At 41.2% G+C, this 23799-nt stretch overlaps 2 protein-coding genes across 3 annotated transcripts; both read right to left on the bottom strand.

Moving 5' to 3' along the window:
• Positions 1-10170: 10170 nt before the first annotated feature.
• LOC308332907 (C-reactive protein-like) lies at positions 10171-12830 on the bottom strand. 2 transcript variants are annotated; one of them, XM_080789046.1, is made up of 3 exons: positions 12536-12830; positions 12301-12388; positions 10171-12007 (listed from the first exon to the last, which is right to left on the bottom strand). In XM_080789046.1, exons 1-3 carry the CDS (start codon positions 12536-12538, stop codon positions 11397-11399), a joined length of 702 nt encoding a protein of 233 aa, XP_080645172.1. In that variant the 5' UTR covers positions 12539-12830; the 3' UTR covers positions 10171-11396. The 2 variants fall into 2 exon arrangements, with proteins under 2 accessions (XP_080645172.1, XP_080645171.1); XM_080789045.1 differs by lacking the exon at positions 12536-12830 and having other exon boundaries at positions 12301-12447.
• A 154-nt stretch (positions 12831-12984) lies between these two features.
• stub1 (STIP1 homology and U-Box containing protein 1) lies at positions 12985-23520 on the bottom strand. Its single transcript, XM_080789044.1, has 8 exons — positions 23388-23520; positions 22129-22351; positions 21265-21463; positions 16696-16861; positions 16023-16101; positions 15868-15924; positions 15141-15257; positions 12985-14691 (listed from the first exon to the last, which is right to left on the bottom strand). Exons 2-8 carry the CDS (start codon positions 22240-22242, stop codon positions 14566-14568), a joined length of 858 nt encoding a protein of 285 aa, XP_080645170.1. The 5' UTR covers positions 22243-22351; positions 23388-23520; the 3' UTR covers positions 12985-14565.
• Between the last annotated feature and the right edge of the window lie 279 nt (positions 23521-23799).

Here is a 23799-nt window from a genome sequence, read left to right as displayed (position 1 = left end):
CGGTATCGAACAGTCTGCAATTAGACGACTACAACTGGTCCAGAATGCTGCTGCTCGCCTTTTAACTGGCACTAAAAAGAGAGAACACATAACCCCCGTGCTGGCCTCCCTTCACTGGCTCCCGGTTTCTTTTAGAATTGATTTTAAAATCCTTTTATTTACTTTTAAATGTTTAAATGGGCTGGCCCCCGAATACCTCTCCGGGCTCGTAAAACCCTACACCCCGGCTAGAGCTCTGCGCTCTGCGGATCAGGTACTGCTAGAGGGCCGAATAACTAGAAAAAGCACTAGGGGCGCACGCTCTTTTGCGGCTGCAGCTCCCAGGCTCTGGAAGAGCTTGCCCCTTCACATTCGCTCTGCCCCCTCCATTGGTGTTTTTAAGTCTCACCTTAAGACTCATCTTTTCTCCCTGGCTTTTAATCCCTCCTGAGTCCATTTTATGCTTTCATGCCTACATTTTTGTCATTTTTATTATTGTGTTTCTCGTTTATATTCTGTGTTTTCTCCTGCCTGTTCTCTGTTCTGCCACTGATGTACAGCACTTTGGTCAACCTTGGTCGTTTTAAAACGTGCTCTATAAATAAAGTTTGATTTGATTTGATACACAGTAAAGGTCAGACCACACACACCGCAAGTGTAAAAAGCCAGTATTGAAAAAGGTGCAGTGCTAAATGCTTTAATCACATGAACCCTAGCGTCCCAATTCTGGGGTGAACATTCTGTGAAAATAGCAGAGCACTTCTGACCCCTTCCGAATACGTATAGGGTTTAAAATGGAAACAGGCCCCGGGAGGTCAAAAGAAGAGGTGTAAGGACAATATTAAAACAAACTTAAAGAAGTGCCACATTGACCTCAAAGCTTGGGAAGACAAGGCAACAGACAGGACGACCTGGAGAAACCTTGTCCGTGAGGGTGCTGCAAAATACGATGACGACCTCCGCCATGCTGCACAGGACAAGCGCAGACTCAGGAAGGAGAGAGCATCTAATAAACCATCCAATAAACCGGTCCAACCCAAACCCACCACTACATTCCCCTGTCCACACTGCACCAGAGTAATCGGGTCCAGAATCGGCCTCCATCACCACCTGACGACCCACAAGGACCAATAAGGAGGACAGTCATACTCGGATACGAGTGACCACCGATGATGGTGTGTGTGTGCGTGTGCGTGTGCGTGTGCGTGTGTGTGTGTGTGTGTGTGTGTGTGTGTGTGTGTTTTTTTATGGCCGTTATAGCCCATCTTGAAGCATGAGCATAATGCAAAGCATGAATTCCACTCCAGAAAGGCTGTGATTTGTGTTTATGTGTGTTTTGTTTTTTTTATGAAACATTTGCGTTGCTAAGTGTTGAGTGGTAAACGTGTCATGCGTGTGGCAATTGCAGCGCCTGCTCCCTGATTCAGATTGACTCTAATGGCAATGCCTGGTGAATTTTTGATACAGCCCAGAGGGGAAGGACGCGCCATCATACTGGGGAGATTACAACCTCTAAGACAGTGAGACAGCAAGCTATACGGTGGCCAGGAAAGTTAACAAAGCAAATTAACAAAATGACTCTAGAAAATGGCACATTAGCAGATCACTCTTCATGTGACCACCGCGCTCTGATTGTAGATGCGTTACCCGTTCAAAACATATCAAATAAATAACGGTAGTGGGTCGCACACACCAAGACTTCAATTCAAAACATTTATTTCATTTTTGAACAGGGACAAACGTTTCGGCTATCCAGCCTTCATCAGTGTGATGATGATGAAGGCTGGATAGCCTTGGTGTGTACAGTGCGACCCACTACCGTTATTCATTTGATACATTAGCAGATCAGAAATCAAATGAGCAAAACAAAACACAATAAAAACCTATACTTAAAAATAAATAATTAATTGCAACACTACGGCGAGAATTTCATGAAAAAAGCTACACGATATTTCAACCTCAACACATTAAAAATACATTCATTCAGATACCTGACTGTCTATGCTTCCTATCAAAGTCAGGTTGACAGTAAGGATTGGAGATCACCAACACCTGGCTGATCTGTGTTTTACCTTTATTTAACTGAATTAATTTACCATCATTCATTCACCCAGACATTCATAATGTGTGAGCCAGAAACAGTAGTTATGTACAGTTAAAAATGTATTTCATGAATAAATTGCCACTGACTGATTTAGTGTATGCAGACAAAGTATAAGTAGGCTATGTGTATTACTATCTATCTACATACATACAACTGTTATTGTTTGGAACTTACTGTATGTTGAGCATTCTTCAACATTTAAACTTGTGTAATATGAATATAAAAATCACACCCGTGTGAAGTGAGGAGCGCTAATATATTAAAGTCTAACTCATGTTGATTAGGTGATGTAATGCAAACAGTGCCAACACAAACTTCTAATTCTCTTTTTTGTTAATGGCATTTAATGTTTGTGATAGGGACAAGATGACGTACATTTTCCCTTCATTGTCAATGGTGTTTTTAAAAGAAGCATTGAACTAAAAACATTAAACCTGTATATAGGAGGGGCTAGCGCCCCTCAAAAATAAAAGGCCATTTAACATGAGAAGGTCTAAGTGCGTGACTTCTGCATGAGGCTCTCTGATGTCATGTCGATGACATCATATGACTGTTGCAGTGTTGACCACAAATTCCAGATGTGGACTTATTTACCATTGACTTCCAGTATAAATATATTGTTTAAATCATTAAATTATTAAAATATTAAATATTTCTAAAAGATCAGATTTTTCTGAATCTGCATCACAGTCACATGAAGCTTACTCTAATAATAATAATAATAATAATAGTAACTCTATTCAACTAAACTTCAGTCCTCTCAACTAAGCTGCATTTCCATCAGGCCTAACTGGGTCAGTTGGAATGTCAAATTGGCCTTTGTAAATAGTTACATGTTCTGTGCAGAGCTGGGGTCTACCCCACACTGGGGGACTCCATACATCAACACAGATCTGTCTGTTAAAATAAATGAGAGGCCAGTTACACAACTGTTGCAAATCAATCAGGGGGGTAACAGAAACAAGGCCAATCAAAGATCAATGAAAAGTCACAATTATACTGCAAAGCTGTTGATATTCACTGTTGGAGAGAGAGAGAGAGAGAAAATACGCCTACATAGAGACATTCTTTGATACCATGCCAGACCCAGTCATGAACCATAAAGCCACCCTGTCACATTGTGTCACAACAACAACTCACGAACAACGAACCTCAGCAACCTCAGTACAACACAACACAACACAACACAACACACATAACCTACTGTTTATCAGTCTTCAATTGAAAATTATCATTTGAAATTGATGGCTGTTATATACTGTATAAAGCCCAAACCCTCTACCTCGAACCAAAAGGAAATTTACAAAAGCCACATACACTGTTCCCTGTTACAACTCACACCTTCAATGGCAGATACAACACAACATACACAAACTGTAGATTCACATCAGCATTCAATTCCAGAGCCAGAAACAGTTACTAAACATGTTTCATTGCCACCCAGTCATTAGGTCCCAAAATTACAACAGCTTGAAACACACTAGCATACACACAGCATTCATACAACATGCAGAAGCAAAAAAACGTTTCTTCCTACCTTGAGCTGTCTTCTACTTGACTTCATCAGATGCCAGGGTCAAACTGTGGAACCCATCATGGATAGAGGTAGTAGTGGCTCCGGCTCTCTCTCTAGTTCATGTTTAGCCCTATAATATGCAACGTAAATACACCGGAATTAGCTCAATTTCATCCGCAGTCCCCACACTAAACATCTCCAACCTCCATACATCTGGCTAGTTGGTCAGTACTTTCCTCCCAGTATCAATGGCCTCATTCTGCTGGCTGCCATCTTCTCACTCAGCCTTGGATGTTTCTGGTGTAGTACACTGGATTTAAGGCAGGCTCTAGGCTCCAGCATTTACAGCATGTCACATGCAGGAGAATGGACTCAGGGGCTGAGAAGAAGCTGAGCTTGGGGGCCTGGGGTCATCACCCTGGCTCGTGTACCTGTGTGGAGAAAGTTGAGAGAGACACCATAAGCTTTGAGTATACAGTATGTAAGGTAGAAAGAAAGTGAACTGACCAAGAGCCACATACACTGTATCCTGTCAGAACTCACTAGCAACAACAGACAAACATACACTGCCCGTCAACTGCATCCTTCCAGTTACAAAAGATACAGCCTAGGCTAGTAGTGTACAGTAAATTGATTGATTGAAGTATTTATTATTATTAGTTTGCAGAATTACAGTACATCTCAAGCACAACTCAATACAACAACTGTTAACCGTGGACATAAAGCATTACACTTGTTTACAATAGGGTCCACCATTTTCAATTCATCATAACATTTAGAGACGTACAAATTATATACACTTCTATATAGCAAAAAAACAGGAAATAATCATAAATTAGGTAAAAAGGGGGAAAACCATATACAGTGAGGGGCAAAAAGGGTGGGTGGGGGATTCAGGTTTTACAGGGGCCAGTTTCGAATTGCAGCTGTCCGTAGGTGCCCTTTGAGAGTGGTTTTGAAGGAGTCAAGGGATTTGCATGTCTTAATGACTGTTGGTAGGGCGTTCTACATTTTGGTGGCATAGTAGCGAAATTAATTTAGTATCCTTAACTTGTTTGTGCCGAGGGTCGCACATGGTTTGTTGAACTCCCTCTAGTGTTGTGGGTGGTGGTGTATCGAATCTTGTGGACCAGACCCATTACAAGATGCTGTACTCTGTCGTCAACCCTAAGCCATTCCAGCCTGTCAAAGTGGGCAGGGCAGGTAGTAGCCTGACCAGTTTTGTTTAGTCTGGAACCTTGTTTATATCCTATCCTGTTTATAGCCAAATATATCCTGTCAGGCTGTCACTAACACAGCCTATACCCCATACGTAATGTTAGTTTTATATCAGATAAATAACATTTAGGAAGATAGCTGTGAGGACTTTGGACAAGCACTTGGTTCAATATCACTTTCAATTAACCATCATTGGTAAACAGTCGCGCACGTTAATGATTAGCATAGGTAGCTAACTCACCTGCAGAATAAAAACAAAACGACCAGTTTGTTATGAAGATGAATGAACTTCTCTTTCAAACTGTCACACACTGTCACACACACAGTTTTCACTTCCTAACAAACAACCCAGACCTCCACTCAACTTCCATGAGGTGTAAAGTTACATTATAAGTTGTTTATTTCATTCTTTTTTTTTCTCCTATCACGAGCTCGTGTCTGTCTGTTGGTTGTGTGTGGTAACTGGATCAAACGACCGGCGGTAACTCACCCCTTTTCATCACGGAGTCAAAAGTGCGGACATCTCACCCCGAAAGTCTGCCAGTCCGGATAACTCACCGGTCAAGTCGCCCGGAAGTCCGGACTGTTGCCTGGGGTAGAGGATGGGGGGGGGGGGGGGGGGGGGGGGCACTGAGGATAATAATAATAATAATAATAATAATAATAATAATAATAATAATAATAATAATAATAATAATAATAATAATAATAATAATTAAAATCAATCCTAAAAACCACTGGGAGCCAATGCTCCCAGATAGAACTGGGGTAATGTGTTCTCTCATCTTAGTTCTAGTTAACACTCTAGCAGCCGCATTTTGAACAAGTTGGAGTCTGTTCGTTGATTTCTTTGACAGGCCTGAGAGGAGGGCATTACAATAATCTAGTCGAGAAAAGACAAAAGCATGGAGAAAAGACAAAAGCGCGCTTGAAGCCTGCTCAGTGTTCACTCAGGGTCTAGTAGGCTACATATATTTCAAGAGCATATTCCCTCCACACTGTCGCAGTGAATGCTAGAAGTCGTTTCTTATCCATTCAGATAATGCAGTATACATTTTATCAGCTATATTAGCCTACCTTTTTCTTTGCAATTGCCAGTTTGCCACACTTTACCACATCAGTTTGCCACACAGTTTGCACACATTTCTAAAGTTGCAATTAAATTACTTTAATACCTTTCTAAATTTTAATACCAAAATAGCCAAATTGTCATTTGCTAATTTGCTGCGGTTTGCCTTCGCACTGTTTGTGTCAAGCGCAGCAAGGAAACGAAACAGGGAATTGTATCAATGTGTTCAATTCATAAAATACACAGTGAAAGCTATGGTGTTAAAAAATATACTTCGAGTAATAGTTAAGACTTTTGACGTAAATTGAGGGTAACTTTAAGGGTGGCAATAACCACTGGGGTTTATGGTGATATAGGTCATTTGGAGGGGATTATATACAGTCTCATTGTTCATATTCCATCAACATTGCTGGCCCACAATAACCTACCTTACCTGCCACAGACTTTATCTAGTTCTTTCTGAATAATGGTATTGTATGAAATTGAACCTAAATATTGAAATTGTCACAGTTGTGACATTGCAGCTATTTCCATCACATACCGGTATGCTCATTGTGATGTGTGTGTGTGTGTGTGTGTGTGTGTGTGTGTGTGTGTGTGTGTGTGTGTGTGTGTGTGTGTGTGTGTGTGTGTGTGTGTGTGTGTGTGTGTGTGTGTGTGTGTGTGTGTGTGTGGGTGTGTGTGTGTGTGTGTGTGTGTGTGTGTGTGTGTGTGTGTGTGTGTGTGTGTGTGTGTGTGTGTGTGTGTGTGCGTGCGTGCGTGCGTGCGTGCGTACACAAGCTAACATCCCATTGTAATTGGTCAAATGGTTGGTTTTATTTAATTGTTCAAACCTAAATATAGTAGCCTAAATCTGATCAATCCCATTAACAATTTCATCTTCTTGATGCTATTTTTGGTTGTTTTATGAACAAAGACAGGCAGAAAGATAGACACATCTCATTTTAATGGGCTGACATTTCTACAACTACAAGAGAGCTCTATAGAAAAAAATCCATCTGTTCAATGTGCACATGCCACTGCTCACTCAGATAGCTCTTAGCACTGTCTTGCGTATGCAAATATGTTTTGCCTCGAAATCTATTTGGAGTTGCTCGAAGGAATCCAGAACGGCCGTCCTTCTGTCTCCCTCCACTGGCTCACACAGGGCTCCCTCTTGCAGTCTATCTCCTCTCGCGCGGAAGACATTTCACCAGCCCCACTGGCCCCCACACGCAGGGAGGGACACATAGCCAGCCACACACGGTTGTGCCTCAGACGGCCTCACCCACCATGGGCCATTATGCATATTTCACAGGCCCGGCACTGACAGTCCTATCAGCAAGCAGCAGGACAAGGAAGGAGCCCTGTTACTGTTTGTTCAGTTGGAATGCTACATGCAAGACAGGACACAGGGAATAATTTGCCACTCATTGGAGTGACAGGGTGTCATTAAAAGCCTTGATGTCCTGCTTTGTTGGATGTCAACCCAAAATACCAAATTTTGATGAATGGCAAGTAACATAAAAGACACCCCTCAAATATAAATTTTAAAAGTTAGTCAGAACTCAGAAGACTATAAAAGTCTGCTGAGAGTGACTAAGTGGTGATGTAGTGGTCTACTGATCAGACTCTCAGGAGCGCGATTCCATGTTCAAATCCCAGTCCTATAGTTCAATGCTGGATTATTTCAACGTTATGTTAACTGAAGACTAACAACTCTTCAAGAGTTCCAAGACTGAATGAGTGATGGTGTAGTCTCTCAGCACAGAGATTCCATGTTCCATGTCCTGAATCAAATGATTCCCGAGCGCGGCACAACTGCAGCTCACCGCTCCAAGAGATGGGTCAAATGCGGAGAACAAATTTCACTGCGGTAACGTGTGTGACAATTCGTATGACTTTGACTTTGACTCCTATATAGTTCAATGCTCGAGTATTTCAACTTTACTAACTGAAGGCTATAACAAAAGAACCCTTCAAGAGTATTAAGAGACATCTGCTGATGATGCTCTAGTGGTCTAATGATCAGACTCAGCACAGAGATTTTGTTTTACTTATACCGTGAGACAAGAAATGTAGAAGAAATGTACATTTCCACTTTTAAAAATATATTTTTTTAATATGAAAATGACATACTGGAGGCCATGTTGAACTATGAGAAACACTTTCATGCCATCTCTGCATGTTTCTATTTGAATAAAAACGCATGTTTGCCATCTCTCCTATATTTCACCCCTTAAAATGCCAGGCCCTGCCACAGACAAATTTGATACGAATATTATTTTCTTATTCATCAATGTCCCTGATTGTATGTTTTTTACTTTCCATATGTGGATGCAAGCACAAAAGACACTAGACACTAGTCCCGTCAATACCCTAAAAATGTCAAATAGTGAACATTTTAAAGAGAGATAATGGATTCAGCAGTCAGCTTCATTAGTTAGGGTTCCTTCTGTCTTGATATAATTTTCTGTCACATGTTCTAATTGCACATTAAGAAAATGGCTCCTTGGATGGTCGTTACACCACATTGACAATTCAGTTGACTTGACTGACATTATTCCTCAAATGAATTGTTATATTCAGAGCTTTGGTGATCCATTTCTTTCAATGATTCTTAAATAGTTCTATGATCATGCCCAACTAAATCATTTCACCTTTTTTAAGCAAGTTGAATTATTTGTTACAAAGCTTTTAGGTTACACATTCCTCCAAATAATCTAGTATGAAAATAAAGTATGAAAATAACTTTGTGTATGTTACTTTTCAAACTTTCAAACTGTCTCTTTTAAATTGAACTAAACCACATGGACATAAACAAAATGTATGTACAGGTAATTGACCCTGTGTGTGTGTGTGTGTGTGTGTGTGTGTGTGTGTGTGTGTGTGTGTGTGTGTGTGTGTGTGTGTGTGTGTGTGTGTGTGTGAGAGAGAGCGAGAGAGAGAGAGAGAGAGAACCAGAGGGCTGAGGAGCCAGGCCTGGACAGATGGTCCAGAAAGGTGTTACCACACAGTCAGTGGGCACCAAGATTGATGCATTGCAACATTCAAGAAGGTGGAACATTTGGCTGCTGACCTGCAGTCAGAACTCATTCGCCCTGCCTTCTCTTACTCCTGCTGCATGCAAGAGAGCCGACGGGTGATTCTGTCAGAATAAACACGCAGATATACACATTCAGAACGCAGCACTTTCCCAGCCTCAAGGGAGCCTGGGCTGTGCGCTGGAAACTTCTCCCTGTTTCTGCAAGGAGGTCAAGATGGTGGTTCAAGGCACAGAGGACTGAGTGCACACAGTCATGCAGGGGAACATAGAAGACCGTGCTCTGGAACATAGAGTCATTGTGTTACACTTGGTTGATGTGGCCTTTAGCTTTCTCTGAAAGAGTCCTTATAAGGGAAGTTAGGCCAAAATAATGTAATTTTGTTCATGTAATGTAGAACATAGGAATTTAAGTTGCTTCACACTGTGGTGTGAAGAGATACCATCTGCATGGTGATCATGAACAAAGGTTTAGTTAGAACCATAATAGTGTTGTCCAATCAAGGTTAGCTGTTGCTTAGAGGCGAGCTGTAGTAAATATCTGTAATAGCATTACAAAATCAATCAATCTAACCCTCCTCCTATATCCCACTGTCCTCGCAGGAGCATAACAGTTGGATCAATTCAACTCAATATTCTGTTTTGCAAGCAAACATATTGAACACAAAGCTAAGTTGTCACACAAATAACAATCGTTTTCAAAATCTAGTCATTTACTGTGTGAATACCCAAGCACCAATTTGAAAAGGTTTTAACCTTTTCAAATTATAAAATCTGTTCTTTCAAACCCAAGCAAAGAAATGTGGTAGCCTATATTTTAACAATGCTTTACAATTGTTTTATTCCATTGTATGAAACAATAAAACTTAATGAGACTTATTAAAAACCTAATAATTCCACTGTGTATTACATGTATTTACTAGTGTGGTAACTAAATTCAATCATTTAGAAAAATTAATCTCAAAGTTTAGATTTAGTTTACATTGTGTTGCTGTACCCATGTATTAAGTATTAGGCTGATCTTTATTACATTTAAACTATATTGTTGTGAAACTTAACACACTGAAATAAGGTCATTGTAAAGTAAGGTGTTAAACAGAAGTTTATGCATCTCTATATACTATATTACTGTTGTGTAAAGGTAATTAGTTCTCAATGTTGGCTCACAAAAGAAGATCATACTGTCGAAAGGAAGCTCCAACAGTTCAAAGACAAAATATTCACTTCTTTTACAAACATGTTTAGTTATGCACTTGGCAGGATTTTATTTCACACCCAAAAGCATTCTTACATCATTTGAAACATGGAAAATTCATGAGTGAGTACGCTAACCAAAGGCAATGTTGGGGTAATGGCTTTTAAACATTATAATAGCTGTTTGTATCTAAACTAAATTATTAGGTATAGAAATAATGAATCACCCTTTTTTATCTTTTTAATTTCTATCATACTCTCATTCACAATATTATTTAATTGAAAACATCTCCGACACATTCTTATTATTTCATGACGTTTTTATATCTGCCTTTTATTTTATAATAATCTAAAGGATCACCGGATGTGATGAAAATATATTTATTGGACATTTTAGTTGATTGCAATTTCTGAAAACAATTACCATATATATCAAATGCATATTTTACATTAGTTCAGTTAATTTACAATTATTTTGTGGGAATAATATAAAAAGAAATACCATTGTTAAACCCTGTAACATAACTGATTTCAGCTTAACATTTCTCCCAAAAGCTTCCTCACAGTAATAACATTTCTCTGCAAATGAAATAGAACAAGTGTAAATTTAGCAAACAGTAGTTTGACAATTCAAATGAACTACTTAACATTTCAATAAGATATTTCTTTCTACATTTCTAAGCATAACAATGTCAAATCTAGTTATGGATGCATGCAGGCTCAACAATCCATGGTTTCAGTTTACAGTAAACCATGAATTGACATAGAGTGCCACCCAGTGGATACATCTGGTGATTGATCATAACTAGTGTTTTCAACGAGTGTTTAGAGATATCAGGAAGATTAAAACGACTATATCGTTATTACAGTTTATAGCATAACCTTTGCACTATTACAGTGATGTTTAATTACTTTCTGTCATGGCATACAATGCCATTACAGTCCTCACTCCAAAAGACAGACAAACATTTTGGTGGTGAAAGCATGACCACATGCAGGAGCTGGGCTGTAGCTGAAAGGTAGAAATGGCCAAAACTGGCTTAAATTGTTGGCCAGGTCAGTCATTTCAACATGCAAACTCAATCTGGGAAATGACAACTAATGAATGTCTAATAAAATATGCATTTAATGTAAGGATAACACAAAGAGTTATGGTCCTTGTTTGGGTAAAAACTATTTGGCTCTTGCATACATTAAGTTAAACTTCAGACATAACCAAAAAAAGATATCACAAATAGTCCTCCAACACAAGCCACTACACCCACTGTCTCTCTGCATGGGCTCCCAAGATGAGTCACTCATCATCGACCACCATAACATTCCCTTTGATCTCATGCTCAATAGTGGCCCAGTCAAAGATGTTGCCCATAGGAACTTTGTGCCCATAGTGCCAAGCCTGGATCAAGCTCCTGGACAGCACAGAGTCCCACATGTTGAGGTCGCTTACCTCCCCAACAAAGCTCTGCGTGGCCTCCAGGCCCCCCAGATGCCTGTCCGGGTCCTGTCCCAGGAGAACAGTGCCTTGCGGACGAATGGTATGCCCAGGTTTGTACACCTGGTAGGTGCTGCGCCTCCCGTCCACCCAGAAGGCAGCGAGGCCGGTCGCAGACTCCCACGTCAGGCAGAGGCTTGTGCGGAAGGTGGTGATGGGCGGCAGGTGAAAAAAGACCCCGTCTCCGCTCAGGTAGAAGGAGACGCGGCCGTCGCTCTCACGCCACACGTTAAGCTCGTCATAGTCGGCCGTGCGGTAGGCGAACAGGATGACCTGCCGCTCGTCCTGCAGCTCAGTGGCCACGCGCATGCAGAGCGTGAAGGCCTGCAGCGACATCTCTTTCTGAGGGGTCAGGGCCACAAAGCTGAAGTCTGTCTCATAAGGGAAGAGTAGGACTTTGCCGCTCAAACCCACTGGATCAACATAAAACAATACACATACATTTAGCATTGTAGTTACTTTGAACACAAAGTAAAATATACTACATGCATGCAGGGAGAAAAAATTGTGGTTTGCGGGTAATAGGGGAGGAATCAATTCATATCGGTGCACTAATTATATTATAGCTTTTATTGTCTGTGCACTGTAGCCTGTAACCAGAAAAACACACAAGCACACACACAAACACACACACGTACGTCAGAAGGCAAATTCACGTAGTGTGTACATTTCCCATCCTTCAGTATACAGTTCATGTGTAGCCTACCTTGGGAGGCTGAGGAGAGACCAACTAGGGCAGAGGACAAGCCGAAAACACCAAGCAGTAGAACGGAGATCTTCTGACTGTTGACAGTCTGCAAACAGAGAAAATCCATAGCTTTACATTTCAAACATTGCTCAAGGTACAACTTATACAACAAAGTAAAGGCATTCATACAAAAACATACATAAAAAAGGTCAAAAGCACAAAATAAAAGTCCAAGGTTACAGGCATCTCTTACCATTTTACTGATTTGTTATTCTTCTTGCAGTGCTAAGTCAGTCACGCTTGCTGTCTTGCTAATGCCAATCAACAAACAATCCTCTTCCCTCCTAGCACAGGCCATGACATCAGACCTGACAATAGGCCTGGTGTGTGAAGCTGGCTGGCACGAGGCTATCTGTTGGACTGGATAATGATACATGCACACACACCCTTGGCAAATCATGAATGTACTGTGATTACAAACATTTTATAGTAGGAGCCTACAGAGAAGTAATTAACTACAACCCGAATTGTGATGCAAATGCATAATGGCCTCAGAGTACATTGTAAAGTCATTCTATGGTCAACTGATGAACCTTCATACAGCAATGCAGACGTCTTGATATAATATTGAACGCTACTCTAGTATCATAAACTCCACGAACTCGCATGTTTAATGGGAACAAATGAAAACAAAAACAGGCATTTAGGTTATCAACATATCTACATTTAATACAGATTTCTCAAGCACTCTAAGTATTCTCATCAAACCTGGTGGTGTTGAGAAATAAAATCTGAGATACACAAGCAAACATATTTACACTGCCTGCACTTCAACATAAACCGCCAATAGGCTTAGTTCACCATAACAAAATCAGCAGAACGGAGGGAAAGGAACTCTCCACAGTAAATTCCTATGTGTTGATTTAACTTGAGTTAAATCAACACTCACAATGTGTGAACTTGTAAACTAATAGCTATGAACTGCAAATGTTTCACGGGAAAAAAATCGATTGCAAAACCTGCTTCCAGCATTCCTTGTACGGAGGAGATTGGTACAATTTTAGCAAATTAAGCTCAAATCACTGGAATAGAATATTCCACAGCTTTGACTGAGTCAGTCCTCCTAACATAATACAGATTTTTTGCAGCCTTTCTCCACAATTATACATTTTTTGGGGGGGGGGGGGGGGGGGGGGGGGGTGTCAAAGTCATAACCATTTTAGCTTAACAGAGCTCACTTCATGCTTGATGTAAGTATCCACTGTCATACCAAGCAAAGAGCAAAAGCCATACCTGTTGCCTAAGCACAATGATTTCCCCTAGACACAGCACAGAAACATTCTTCTAAGCAGCTTTCAGCTTTCAATGACATCACATCCGAAAAACAGTTAAACATACGTATCAAAAATGTATGACATTTGAATGTTTTTTCTGAAAAATAGCCCCCCCCCCCCCCATATTCTTTAATCTGTAAATACTTGAAATCTTCATTTTCATGAACAATATTAGACTGTACTCCTAAGAGATAAAAACTAAGGTTGAATCTAAACCTAGAGAGTATATAATGCATACATTTAACATATCGGGATATGGAATAAAGAATCTGTGACTATCCACTCAAAAGCCAAATGGACATTATTCTGAAAACTTGCATACGTACCACCCTACTCGAAGGTTTATTTTTTTATTCCTTTTCCCATTTTTTTGGCATTTCACTTATTTCAGCATAAAAAGGAGCCACCAACACTGAACGGTGTGAAAACCATGAATAACTAAGATGTAACTACTAACAAGAGTAATTAAGGAATACTGGAGTAAAAGCCAGATGAAAGGCGTTATTTGTGTTTATACTCAAGAATGAGGGTACATTGTTTCCATTTAGGTGCTGATGTTTGAGGATTGTGGCACGAGAGAAAACAAAAGAGTAAATGGAAAATGAGAAAACAAAATAGAGACGGAAGGAAATAGAGACCTGAGAAATGTGGCCGCCTGTTATAAGGTTCTTGGGGGGGGGGGGGGGGGTTAAAGGGAGCAGAAGGACTGGAACAACAGGCCCTTGCAAAATTTAGAGAAAGATTTACAGCAAAATGTGATTATGAGTAGTAAAGAGAGAGACAGATCAAGATACATGGCTCCCATTCGGTAGTCCATAATGCGTATGTTTTTTGATTCCTCGCCTGTGTAATGTTCATGTCCAGAGGAGGGGTGATCCATTCTCTCTCGTTTACCCAGGCCTTGTCAATGCAGGCTCTATAAGTGGGAGATGAGAGAGTGGGTGAGGCTTCAGTAGTCCTCCACCCAGCCATTCTCCTGGACGAAGGCATCTATCACCTCCTTCATGGCCAGGTTGGGAATAAGCTGGTCTTGGGTCAGAGGACTCCTTGTGACGGGGTCAAAGTGGCCGACTCGCTGCATAGACAAGAGGGGTAATTGATATCATTATCATTCCTGCAGTAATAACAGTTAATGAATGCTTGAGGTTGTTGATAGGAATACACAAACGTTCGCTGCAAAACATGCAAAACTCGTCCTGGGCTACCTCGGAAAGGTTGCCACCAGGTATTCCTAACGTAACCTTATTCCTAGACGTAGCCTCAGAAAAACTATGCCTAAACCTAACCGTATTCCTAATCTTAACCCCAGTAAAACAAATTTAAGATTTAGTTGGACAACACCTTTGCACAAGTCACACTTAAGACTCTTGCACAGTAAATCTGTATTTTCCATCCGAAATTGGCACACAAATTGCAGAAGGCCAGGAGATTATGCTTTCAACCCTGTGCATCCATTCATTGGTCGCATGATACAAATTCAAACCCTGCGATAAATTACAGCACATGCAGTTGACAACACTTCACCTGGAGATGCTCCTCAATGTCCTTGCGGTCGTAGGTGATTCCACTAGGGGTAATGCAAGGCTCCCTCATCAGTTCAAAGCTGATTTTGCCACACAGGTAGTCTGGGATCTCACGTTTCTACAGGATAGAAGCACATTCAGACATCTGAATGTCTAATAACAGAATATTGTATTCAAACCATTTTGTGGTAGTGTAATTTATCATGTATAACATGCTATAAAATAACCCATCTTGAGATTTTACTATGAAGCACTTCAAGGCTTCACGGGGTGAGTAATTGATAGAAAATAAAAGTACTTTTTTGGATTAAGTACTCGTTTAAACTAAGGAAATAAGAATAGTGTCCATGAGTAGCCAATGTGCTACATTAAAATACTGTAAAATATTTGCACAGTTACAGTAGATGTAGATCTTTTCATCTCTCCAGCACGTTAGCAAGGCTTCAGTAAGGTGTACAGTAGTCTCTTTACTATCTTCCTTATCAGATATATAAACTAGTTAGCTTTGTTAGTATTTTTTAGTATTCATGTATACTTGCATAGTTTCCATGAAAGTATAATTGGCAGCCTTTAAGTCCAAACCATGACCTCCTTCATAGCATTAAATAGTTTTCCACCCAGAACAATCATTATGGCCATCCTGATACTAAATGCAGAAACAACCACATCAAAGGTTCATAAAAGAACATGCTTCAAACTGCCAAGAATATATTTTTGTAAATACACACTTTTCTTTTTTCATCCACTTGAGAGAAGAGCTCTTCCATATCCATGAGGTACTTGTCCTGACAATAATAGAACAAGACAATTCCTCATTAATTTAAATATGTCATACAAGTCATCTGTAGGTTATTGATGGTGTAAATGACTTCCAAACACCTACATGTTTTGATTTGATCTTGACAGTGTTGCTTCCATTCTGATTGTCATCGTCCTGCTTTTCTCTGCAATCTTCCAGTTCCCTGTATGAACGCACATTACAATCACTCATTCAGGGGCCAGAGGAGAGGAATGCAATGGGACTGAGTTCCCGAGTGATCAGCATCATCATCACAGGATGAAAAACAAAAATATGGTAGGCCTTTACATTATTATTGGGCTTAAAAGCATTATCCTCCTCCAGCAAACCGAATGCATGACAACCTGATGTGAGTTAATAGTCTATTTTCCGACCACCAACTATGTTGTAAACTTGCGTTGACAAGAGCCTTGCATATTCAGCCAGACGTCCATCTCATCAAGCTCACGTGACAAGTCGGAGGTCTGGCGATGCAAGATTGAGTTTTTTGGGATCCAATAAACTAATCATTTAACGATGCGAGATGGGAACAGACACATTTAAAACTTAAACAGGAGTGAAATTAAACTTCCACAAGGAGTGAGCGCCAAGTGGTCAGAAATCATGCGTCTGTGGGTGGGTGCAGGATTGAAAAATACAGAGCTCTTGCCCAGAATCTTAATAATAATTAAGCCCACACAGTAGAATTTGTTTAGCAACTTGCTGACTTAAAAAGAAAAGAAACAATAAGAAATCAACATGCTGAATGAGCTCCTACCTCTCCTTCTCAGCCAGAATGAGTTTGGAGAGATAAGCATGCAGCTCATTCTCCTGGTTGATGCGTTTCTCCTCAATGCTGTTCCAGCGTTTCTTCTTTGCGATGCGTAAAGCACTGGGGATATCATCCCCAAAATTCAGCCTCTGCTCTTTCGCCAAGTTGAAAGCTGTAAAAGAAGAAGAAAATACCATTAAAAATTATTTACATTTGGAATGTGGAATCTGGAATTTGTCCTCTGCAGTGGACCCATCTTAACTGTTTAACTGACTTAGGATCAGGTAGGCACTAGGCAGCCAATCTCTAAAACCTAAATCGATATCATGGTGGTACTCCATTCTGGTATTCAGTATTTTGGTGTGACAGGAAACCATAGCATCCTGGAATAACACTGAACACAGGCAGTGTTGCCATGTTCACTTACTGTATGCGACTTTGGGCTTGTTTTTCTGAAAGTTGCTTGTAAATATTAGTAGTTGCGGGTTGCTTAATTTTGGGCTTGTTTCTTAATTAAGTGTAGTTGCTTAGTTGGGCTTGGACTTGCTTCCTAATGTTGCTTAAAGCCAAAAACAAATCCCAAGACTGAAAATGATTTTTTGCAAATCTCATTAAATGACCGCTATGAAACCCTCAGGACTGAGAAGTTTAAGCCCTGTTAAACCAGTGGTTCTCAAACATTTCATCTCCAGGACCCCCAAAATAATTATGTATTTGTCCATGAACCCCAGTCTGGAAATATTGTATTAACCCATTTAGGCCTGACGTCGAGATTTATAAAAATGTCTTCTAAATCCTGACAGTTTTCGGATTTGCGCCACATTTTCACGATTTTTCTAAAATAGCAGACCTACTTGTAGATCTGCTATTTTTCAATAACTAAATTATAACATAATGCTTAAAACACCATTTATTTTTTGTTGGGTACACAACGCAACACATTGTGAGCTTGTAGAAGAGCTAATTCGAAATAGTTGATGTATATGCTGCAATATTAACTCATGTTCAGGGCTCATCTACTCTACCACAACGTTACTCACCTAATGCTGCAGGTTTAAGTTTATACATTGTTTAAAGGGACACTTCACTTCACTATTTTAATGATGTTTGGGGGACAATAGATACCGTACTTTCCTGGGGTAATATGTGTGTTTAGTGTCCATGATGTAATGGACATTGGGCTCACTTACTTCCTGGACTACATCAAGGACTGTCTAAAGAGGACGAGACGCGACGACCGTATTGGCGACGCCATGTTGCTCCATGAAAGGAAAGAAACATGCACAGTTGAGACCAAGGAAGCTCTGAGAAGGAAGGGAAGTGGTCACGTGACTGGGCTGCGCCATGACACTTTCATGGACACTTTCATGGGAGCCAAACTACCCGGAAGTAGGCAGAATGCACTGGAGTCAATGAGAGCTCAGTGACCAGCTCATGAACAAACTTATTTTTTTAAATATATGAACAATTGAAACCTTTTGTAAAGTAATCACTTCTGGAAAATAACAGAAGATATGTAACACATTATTGTCTGCTGTGTTGTTATTCGATGTGTACACTGTAATTTTTATAGAGGTATGGTATCTAAAGAGCACAAAGTACCTTTCTGAACGTAGTATCGCGAGACTTCCCACCGTTTCCTGTCTGGCAGCCAAATCTCGCGATACTTCGGAGCCAGAAACGATACCTGCTGCTGTTTAGATAAGCAGATCAAATGATATACTGTGCACTCTGTGCACATCGAAAAGTAAGTGATTAGAAAACAACCTGTGATATGTCTTCTGTTATTTTCCAGAAGTGATTACTTTACAAAAGGTCTCAATTGTTCATAAATAATGTTTGTTATGAGCTGGTCCAGCCGGCTCCATTCACTGCCATGTATTCATTGAACTTCCGGTGTGAGTTTGGCTCCCATGAAAGTATCCATGAAAGTGTCATGGCGCAGCCGCAGCCCAGTCACGTGACCACTTCCAGACCTAAGCGGAAAACGGTTTTGCCCCATGGACAGAAGAAGCTGTGCGCATTTTCTTTTTCCGGGTTTTTAGACAGCTGGTGGATGGAAAAAAGCTCCACTTCCGCGGACGACTTGCGCGGAGGAGAGCGCTTCTGGGAAGCTGGCCGTCGCGCAAGTCGTCCGCGGAAATGGAGCTTTTTTCCCCATCCACCAGCTGTCCGCAGCCGAAAACGTGCGGCACGCAGCTCTTTTGATAGTGTGGCAGTACCCTAAGACAGCCCTCCCCCTATCCACAAGGAGGAGCAGTGCACCAAAGCCTTATGGGAATTGTAGTCCAGGGAGGAAGTACCTTTATGGATGGGGAGAATACTTGACATGACCATGCATTGATCAGATGAGGATGACCTGAGCCAAAAACGAATTGAGAACCACTGCTCTAACCTACACCGGCACCCCCTCCCCAAGGCAAGCTCCGGTCGGACCCGTTTTGTTACATTTCATGCTTTTATGAAAAAGCATGAATTTTCGTCTCAATCTACCAGACTACATGTAGATCTGTGCTGAATACCGTCTTGCGTATCAAACAAGCTAGAAGAACCACCACATTTTACAATGACTCCAATGTTCAGATGCTCGGGACAACCCATCTTCTGACTAGGGCAGTCCATGCGTGCATTGGTTGCATGCACTGAATTTTCTAAATGGCAACGCACGGACCACTCTGAATTTCTGAATAACCAGAAAGCACTCTAGGGATCTTAGTAATGGCGGATTTTCCAGCACAAGGTTAACTGCAGTTTTGCTACAATCATCTGTATGATCTACATCCATGCAAAATGTAATTACCAATTTAAATCTGCAATCCGTAACTTTTGTTTTTAGTGAATATATGTTCTTGTGATCAATCTGCATGGTAGAGTATGCTAATAAAGCTAACTGTGGTGGTATTAGGTGGTATCCCTGTATTTGTATTTGTATTGAGTAATGTATATCCCGTGGTCGGGTAGGAGTAAGTAGGACAAGTAAGTAGCCATGGTGAACCAACGGTTCCTGAACCAGGTGGCCCGTAGGTCAATCTCTTGATTATGTAGCGTGAGGCAGCTTGATGTACAAGACAGTACATGACACTAGTATGTTGCAGGGACTCTCAGGTTGAACCCTGACCTCACAATCTCAATATAATGTTACACTTACACAGTATGATTTTAAGTTCAACAGCAAAAATATAGCCTCTGCCAAAACCGGCTTTCTGTATTAGCTCAGCAGTACACATTTCGATGCTCAAAGTCGAACACAGTATGAAGACAAGAAACTTGTAGATTGCAGCATTAATGATGAATAGTTATGCACATCTATCATCTATGTCATGACATGATATACAGTAGCAACGATAAACCAGCGTGTTTATCACTGCCATAGTCTTTTGAGCGCTGTGTTGTTATTTTGACAGACAAGGGATGGGGAGCCTGGGGGACGGGTTGTAGGGGAGGTGGAAAGCTGGTTTGTTTTAAACACAATGGCCTGTTATAGTAATGCCCCTCATTTGTCAGTAGGGGATGTGCATTCCACAGTGCGGCTTCAATATTGACCTGAAAAGCCACAGCTCATTCTAGCATCAGCACTTTCACTCTTCTGGTAAAAAAAAAAAAGAGAAAAAGAACTGTGCGATGCTGTGACTGTCTGCAGCAAAGATATAAATACTAACTCGATTTCTGGTCTGCAGGGAATAAAACCTAGAAACAAACTTGGGTGAAAAAAACGAGAAATGATCACATAGTGATATTTGTCAGGTGAAAGAAGCGCTGTATCTGTTGTAAGTTGTGTTCTCCCCCGCATATTAGTATGAATGATTGTTTTAGTAATGTGTATGTTTGTCACAACCTCAAAGTTATATCGAGTGACGTTCGAACGTGCAAACGTGTCAAATAACTGTACACCATGATATGCCTGCATTTGTTTTGAAGTTATATCGAGTGACGTTCGACATTACAAACGTGTCAAATAACTGTAGTACCCCGTGAGTGAGTGTGTTCATGATGCTCTGCTGAGCTCTACAGCCTGCCTGGCTGGCAGGCCATTGGCCAGAGAGGAGGCAGACTTAGCAGACAAGGCAGCCAATTAGATCAGTCGAACTAGGTAGCGCAAAGTCGCTTACATTTCCTGAGCGTTGTTAAGTCAGGTTTCATCTGACAATAAATTCACCCCCTCAGCCCCTCTGCAGTGCACATTCAATACGTTGACAATATTTCATGCCCGTTAGGGGCTAGTGCTGCACAATTAAATTGTGAGACCCATGAGATCTAATTTCTAAATTTGAGCAAGAATCATGCAGCCCTAGTTGGCTGTCCAATACATTTTAGTTACTGTTTTTGCTACCAGAGAGAGACTTTAAGCAAGGTTTAAGTCAAGCACTTTGATGTTGTCTGTTTAAAGCCACAGTAGTTGGCTCCAGCTGCCACATTTTAAGTGTAGTAATGTTCAGCAACTAAAGACAATAAATATTTTAATGGGGAAAAAATGAGAATCATGTGAGAATTGTGATCACAATTCTTGTGGAGGAAAATCAAGATTCACATTTGAGCAAGAATCGTGAAGCAATATAATAGGGACTTTGCTCTGACCTCTCTGCAGGTTGCCAATGGCCTCATCATAGTTTTCCAGCTCCAAGTGACACTGGCCCAGAAAGAAGTGAGCCTTGACCGACTGGGTGTCCAGCTCCAGCGCGTGCTTACAGTCGGCCAGCGCCTTGTCGTGCTGCTGCAGCTTCACGTGGCACAGGGCCCGGTTAGTGTAGTACACTGCCACGGATGGGTTACGGTTCTGGGAGGCAGAACAACATGGAATAAAGCAAAATAAAATCTCACGACTGAAAAATGTTGTTAGGCCAAGTCCTAAGTAATTTGTGAAACAGCGTGAAAGGAGTCACCACACACTAGCGCTGTGTGTCCTACACACACACTTAACACAATATGTAAAATGATGATGTTTTAGTAGCCATACAGTTAATCAGTTGAAGAAATTGCAGATTGAGGCATTAACTGTTATGAAATATGAGATCATTTGGGTTTTCTGGAAGACTGAAATAAATAACCTAAAAGCTTACAACACAAGCTTGAAACAACTGCTTAAAACAGGCTTAAATAAAAGATTTAGTCCAGTCAACCACCATCCGCATGCACAGTACTGCTTCCGTAAGATTGCATTAGGAAAACATGGTACTGGCTGACTTCATAAGCTTTGTAAGCGGTTGTTTCACCCCCATGTACGTGCCATGTCCTAAGTTTATCCTCTGTAGCCAGCCAGAAATACATTTACTTTTTGGAAACTATACTGCAAAAACTGCCGAAAAGGGTTTTCGCCAATGTTTTTGGACGGCTCAACCCCTGTTCTACCAATGCGGGGATCCTGACACGGAACCTCTTCTCTGAGCTAAAGCGTAGATATGAGGTTCCAAATGGAACTAGATTAGACAGTGTACTACTCACAATAGCTTTGCTGTAGCAGGTGGCAGCCTCTTGGTACTTGCGGCAGAGGAACAGCCGGTTGCCCTGTTCCTTCAGCTCCTGGGCTGTGGAACTCTTCTCGGGGCTGCCCGCCATCTTCTCCCGCGGCTCTGCGGAGCCCACTCCGCTTTGCTTCCCGTACCTGTTCCCCGTCTCTCCGGCTGGTCCAGCTGACAGGCTGGCCGTCACTTCTGCTTCTTACAAACTACACCAGATAGAAGGTGAGGTGGGGGGGGGGGGGGGTGTGAATGTGTGAGTGAGCCCAGTGGTTCACAACGTGGGGTCCAGACCGCCAGAGGTCCCTAGGGGGTTTTCAGGGGGTCCCCAGTTGAATTGATAGTAACCAAAATGGGGACTTACAAGAGCCAAATGGAACCAAGTAGACCCATAGGGTAGAGTTAAATTATCACTGACAATTTTATATAGAGAAAAATCGTATCAAGTGAGAGTCCATGACCTAATCATGCATTACAAACTATAGGGGTCCTTTAAATTAACGAAAAGGTTGAGAATCACTCACTAGGCAGTGGGTAAACCGACGCTGTCGCGTAACGTTACTCACTGCAATGCACCTGCAATGCGTGTCCTCTCCCGTGCATATTATGAGGTACAGTAACAGTACCGTTTGCTTTCATTGAACCCACTCCTACTAGCCATGCATCAAATGCTACACTAGAAACACAAGAGTCCAGAGATGAACTCATGCACACATGATGACAACATAATGAAGGTTGATAAAAGGTGCTTAAACGACCCAATCAAAATGACAGCCTTACAGATGTGCTGCTGTTGCCGTAGAAAGTAGGACAACAAACAGAGTGCTGTGAGTAGCACATATTGATCTGGCTGGTTTAATGGCAGGTGACAGTAAAGCTGATCAATTGATAATCATCATGGCCACAAGAAAGCAGCCCCGTTTGGTGTTCAGGTGGAGCAGTTAGCTAGCTATAGCTACTATACTATTAGTACTATTACACGCATCACGACAATATTGTGCACTGTGTAGGGCTGCAGTGGCAAATGCTAGTATACGGTAGTACAAATTAATTAAGACCGATAGACAAGAGCTGGTTGCAAACTACTCGGTGTATTTGCTAAACGCCTTCTTTTTTGGTTTATTTTCAGGAGCTGTAACCTGGGCCTGGACGCCCCCCGCTAACCGCCGAAGCTAGCTAACTGCTGCTTCGCGTACTGGCCAGTGTATCCGTGCTTGTTTAGACAAGTACATGTTCACAACTCACCTGTAAAAAGAAGGTTCACATCCAGATGGAAAGAACGGATGTGTAATTCGCTTTCAATGCTTAATCGATTGGCTTTTCCCATCACGGGCTGTCATGATATTTTGTTGTTATGCTGACGTCAAGTGCCTTGCGGAACGACGGAAGCCTGCGAGGTGTCTGCGAGTGCAGAACATGGTCGCAGACTCGCAGCTATACCTCAAAGTGTCAGCCAGATGGCAGTATATGTCAATATTTTATCCTAACCTCAGATTGTTTGAGGTTGCCTTTTCATATATAAAAAGCATCATCACATTATTGATTGCACATGAATAATAAGTCATACTTTCGCTCTTGTCTTTTATAGGGGTATAGTTGAACTCTAGCATTTATCACTTGAGTTTTGTTGTCACAAATGTAACTCCTCATGGAGTTA

Source organism: Protomyctophum bolini (genome assembly GCF_963924005.1).
Source record: "Protomyctophum bolini genome assembly, chromosome: 18".
Lineage (NCBI taxonomy): Eukaryota > Metazoa > Chordata > Actinopteri > Myctophiformes > Myctophidae > Protomyctophum > Protomyctophum bolini.
The sequence above is the reverse complement of the archived record's forward strand: the minus strand, read 5'-3'. Positions and strand labels throughout refer to the sequence as shown.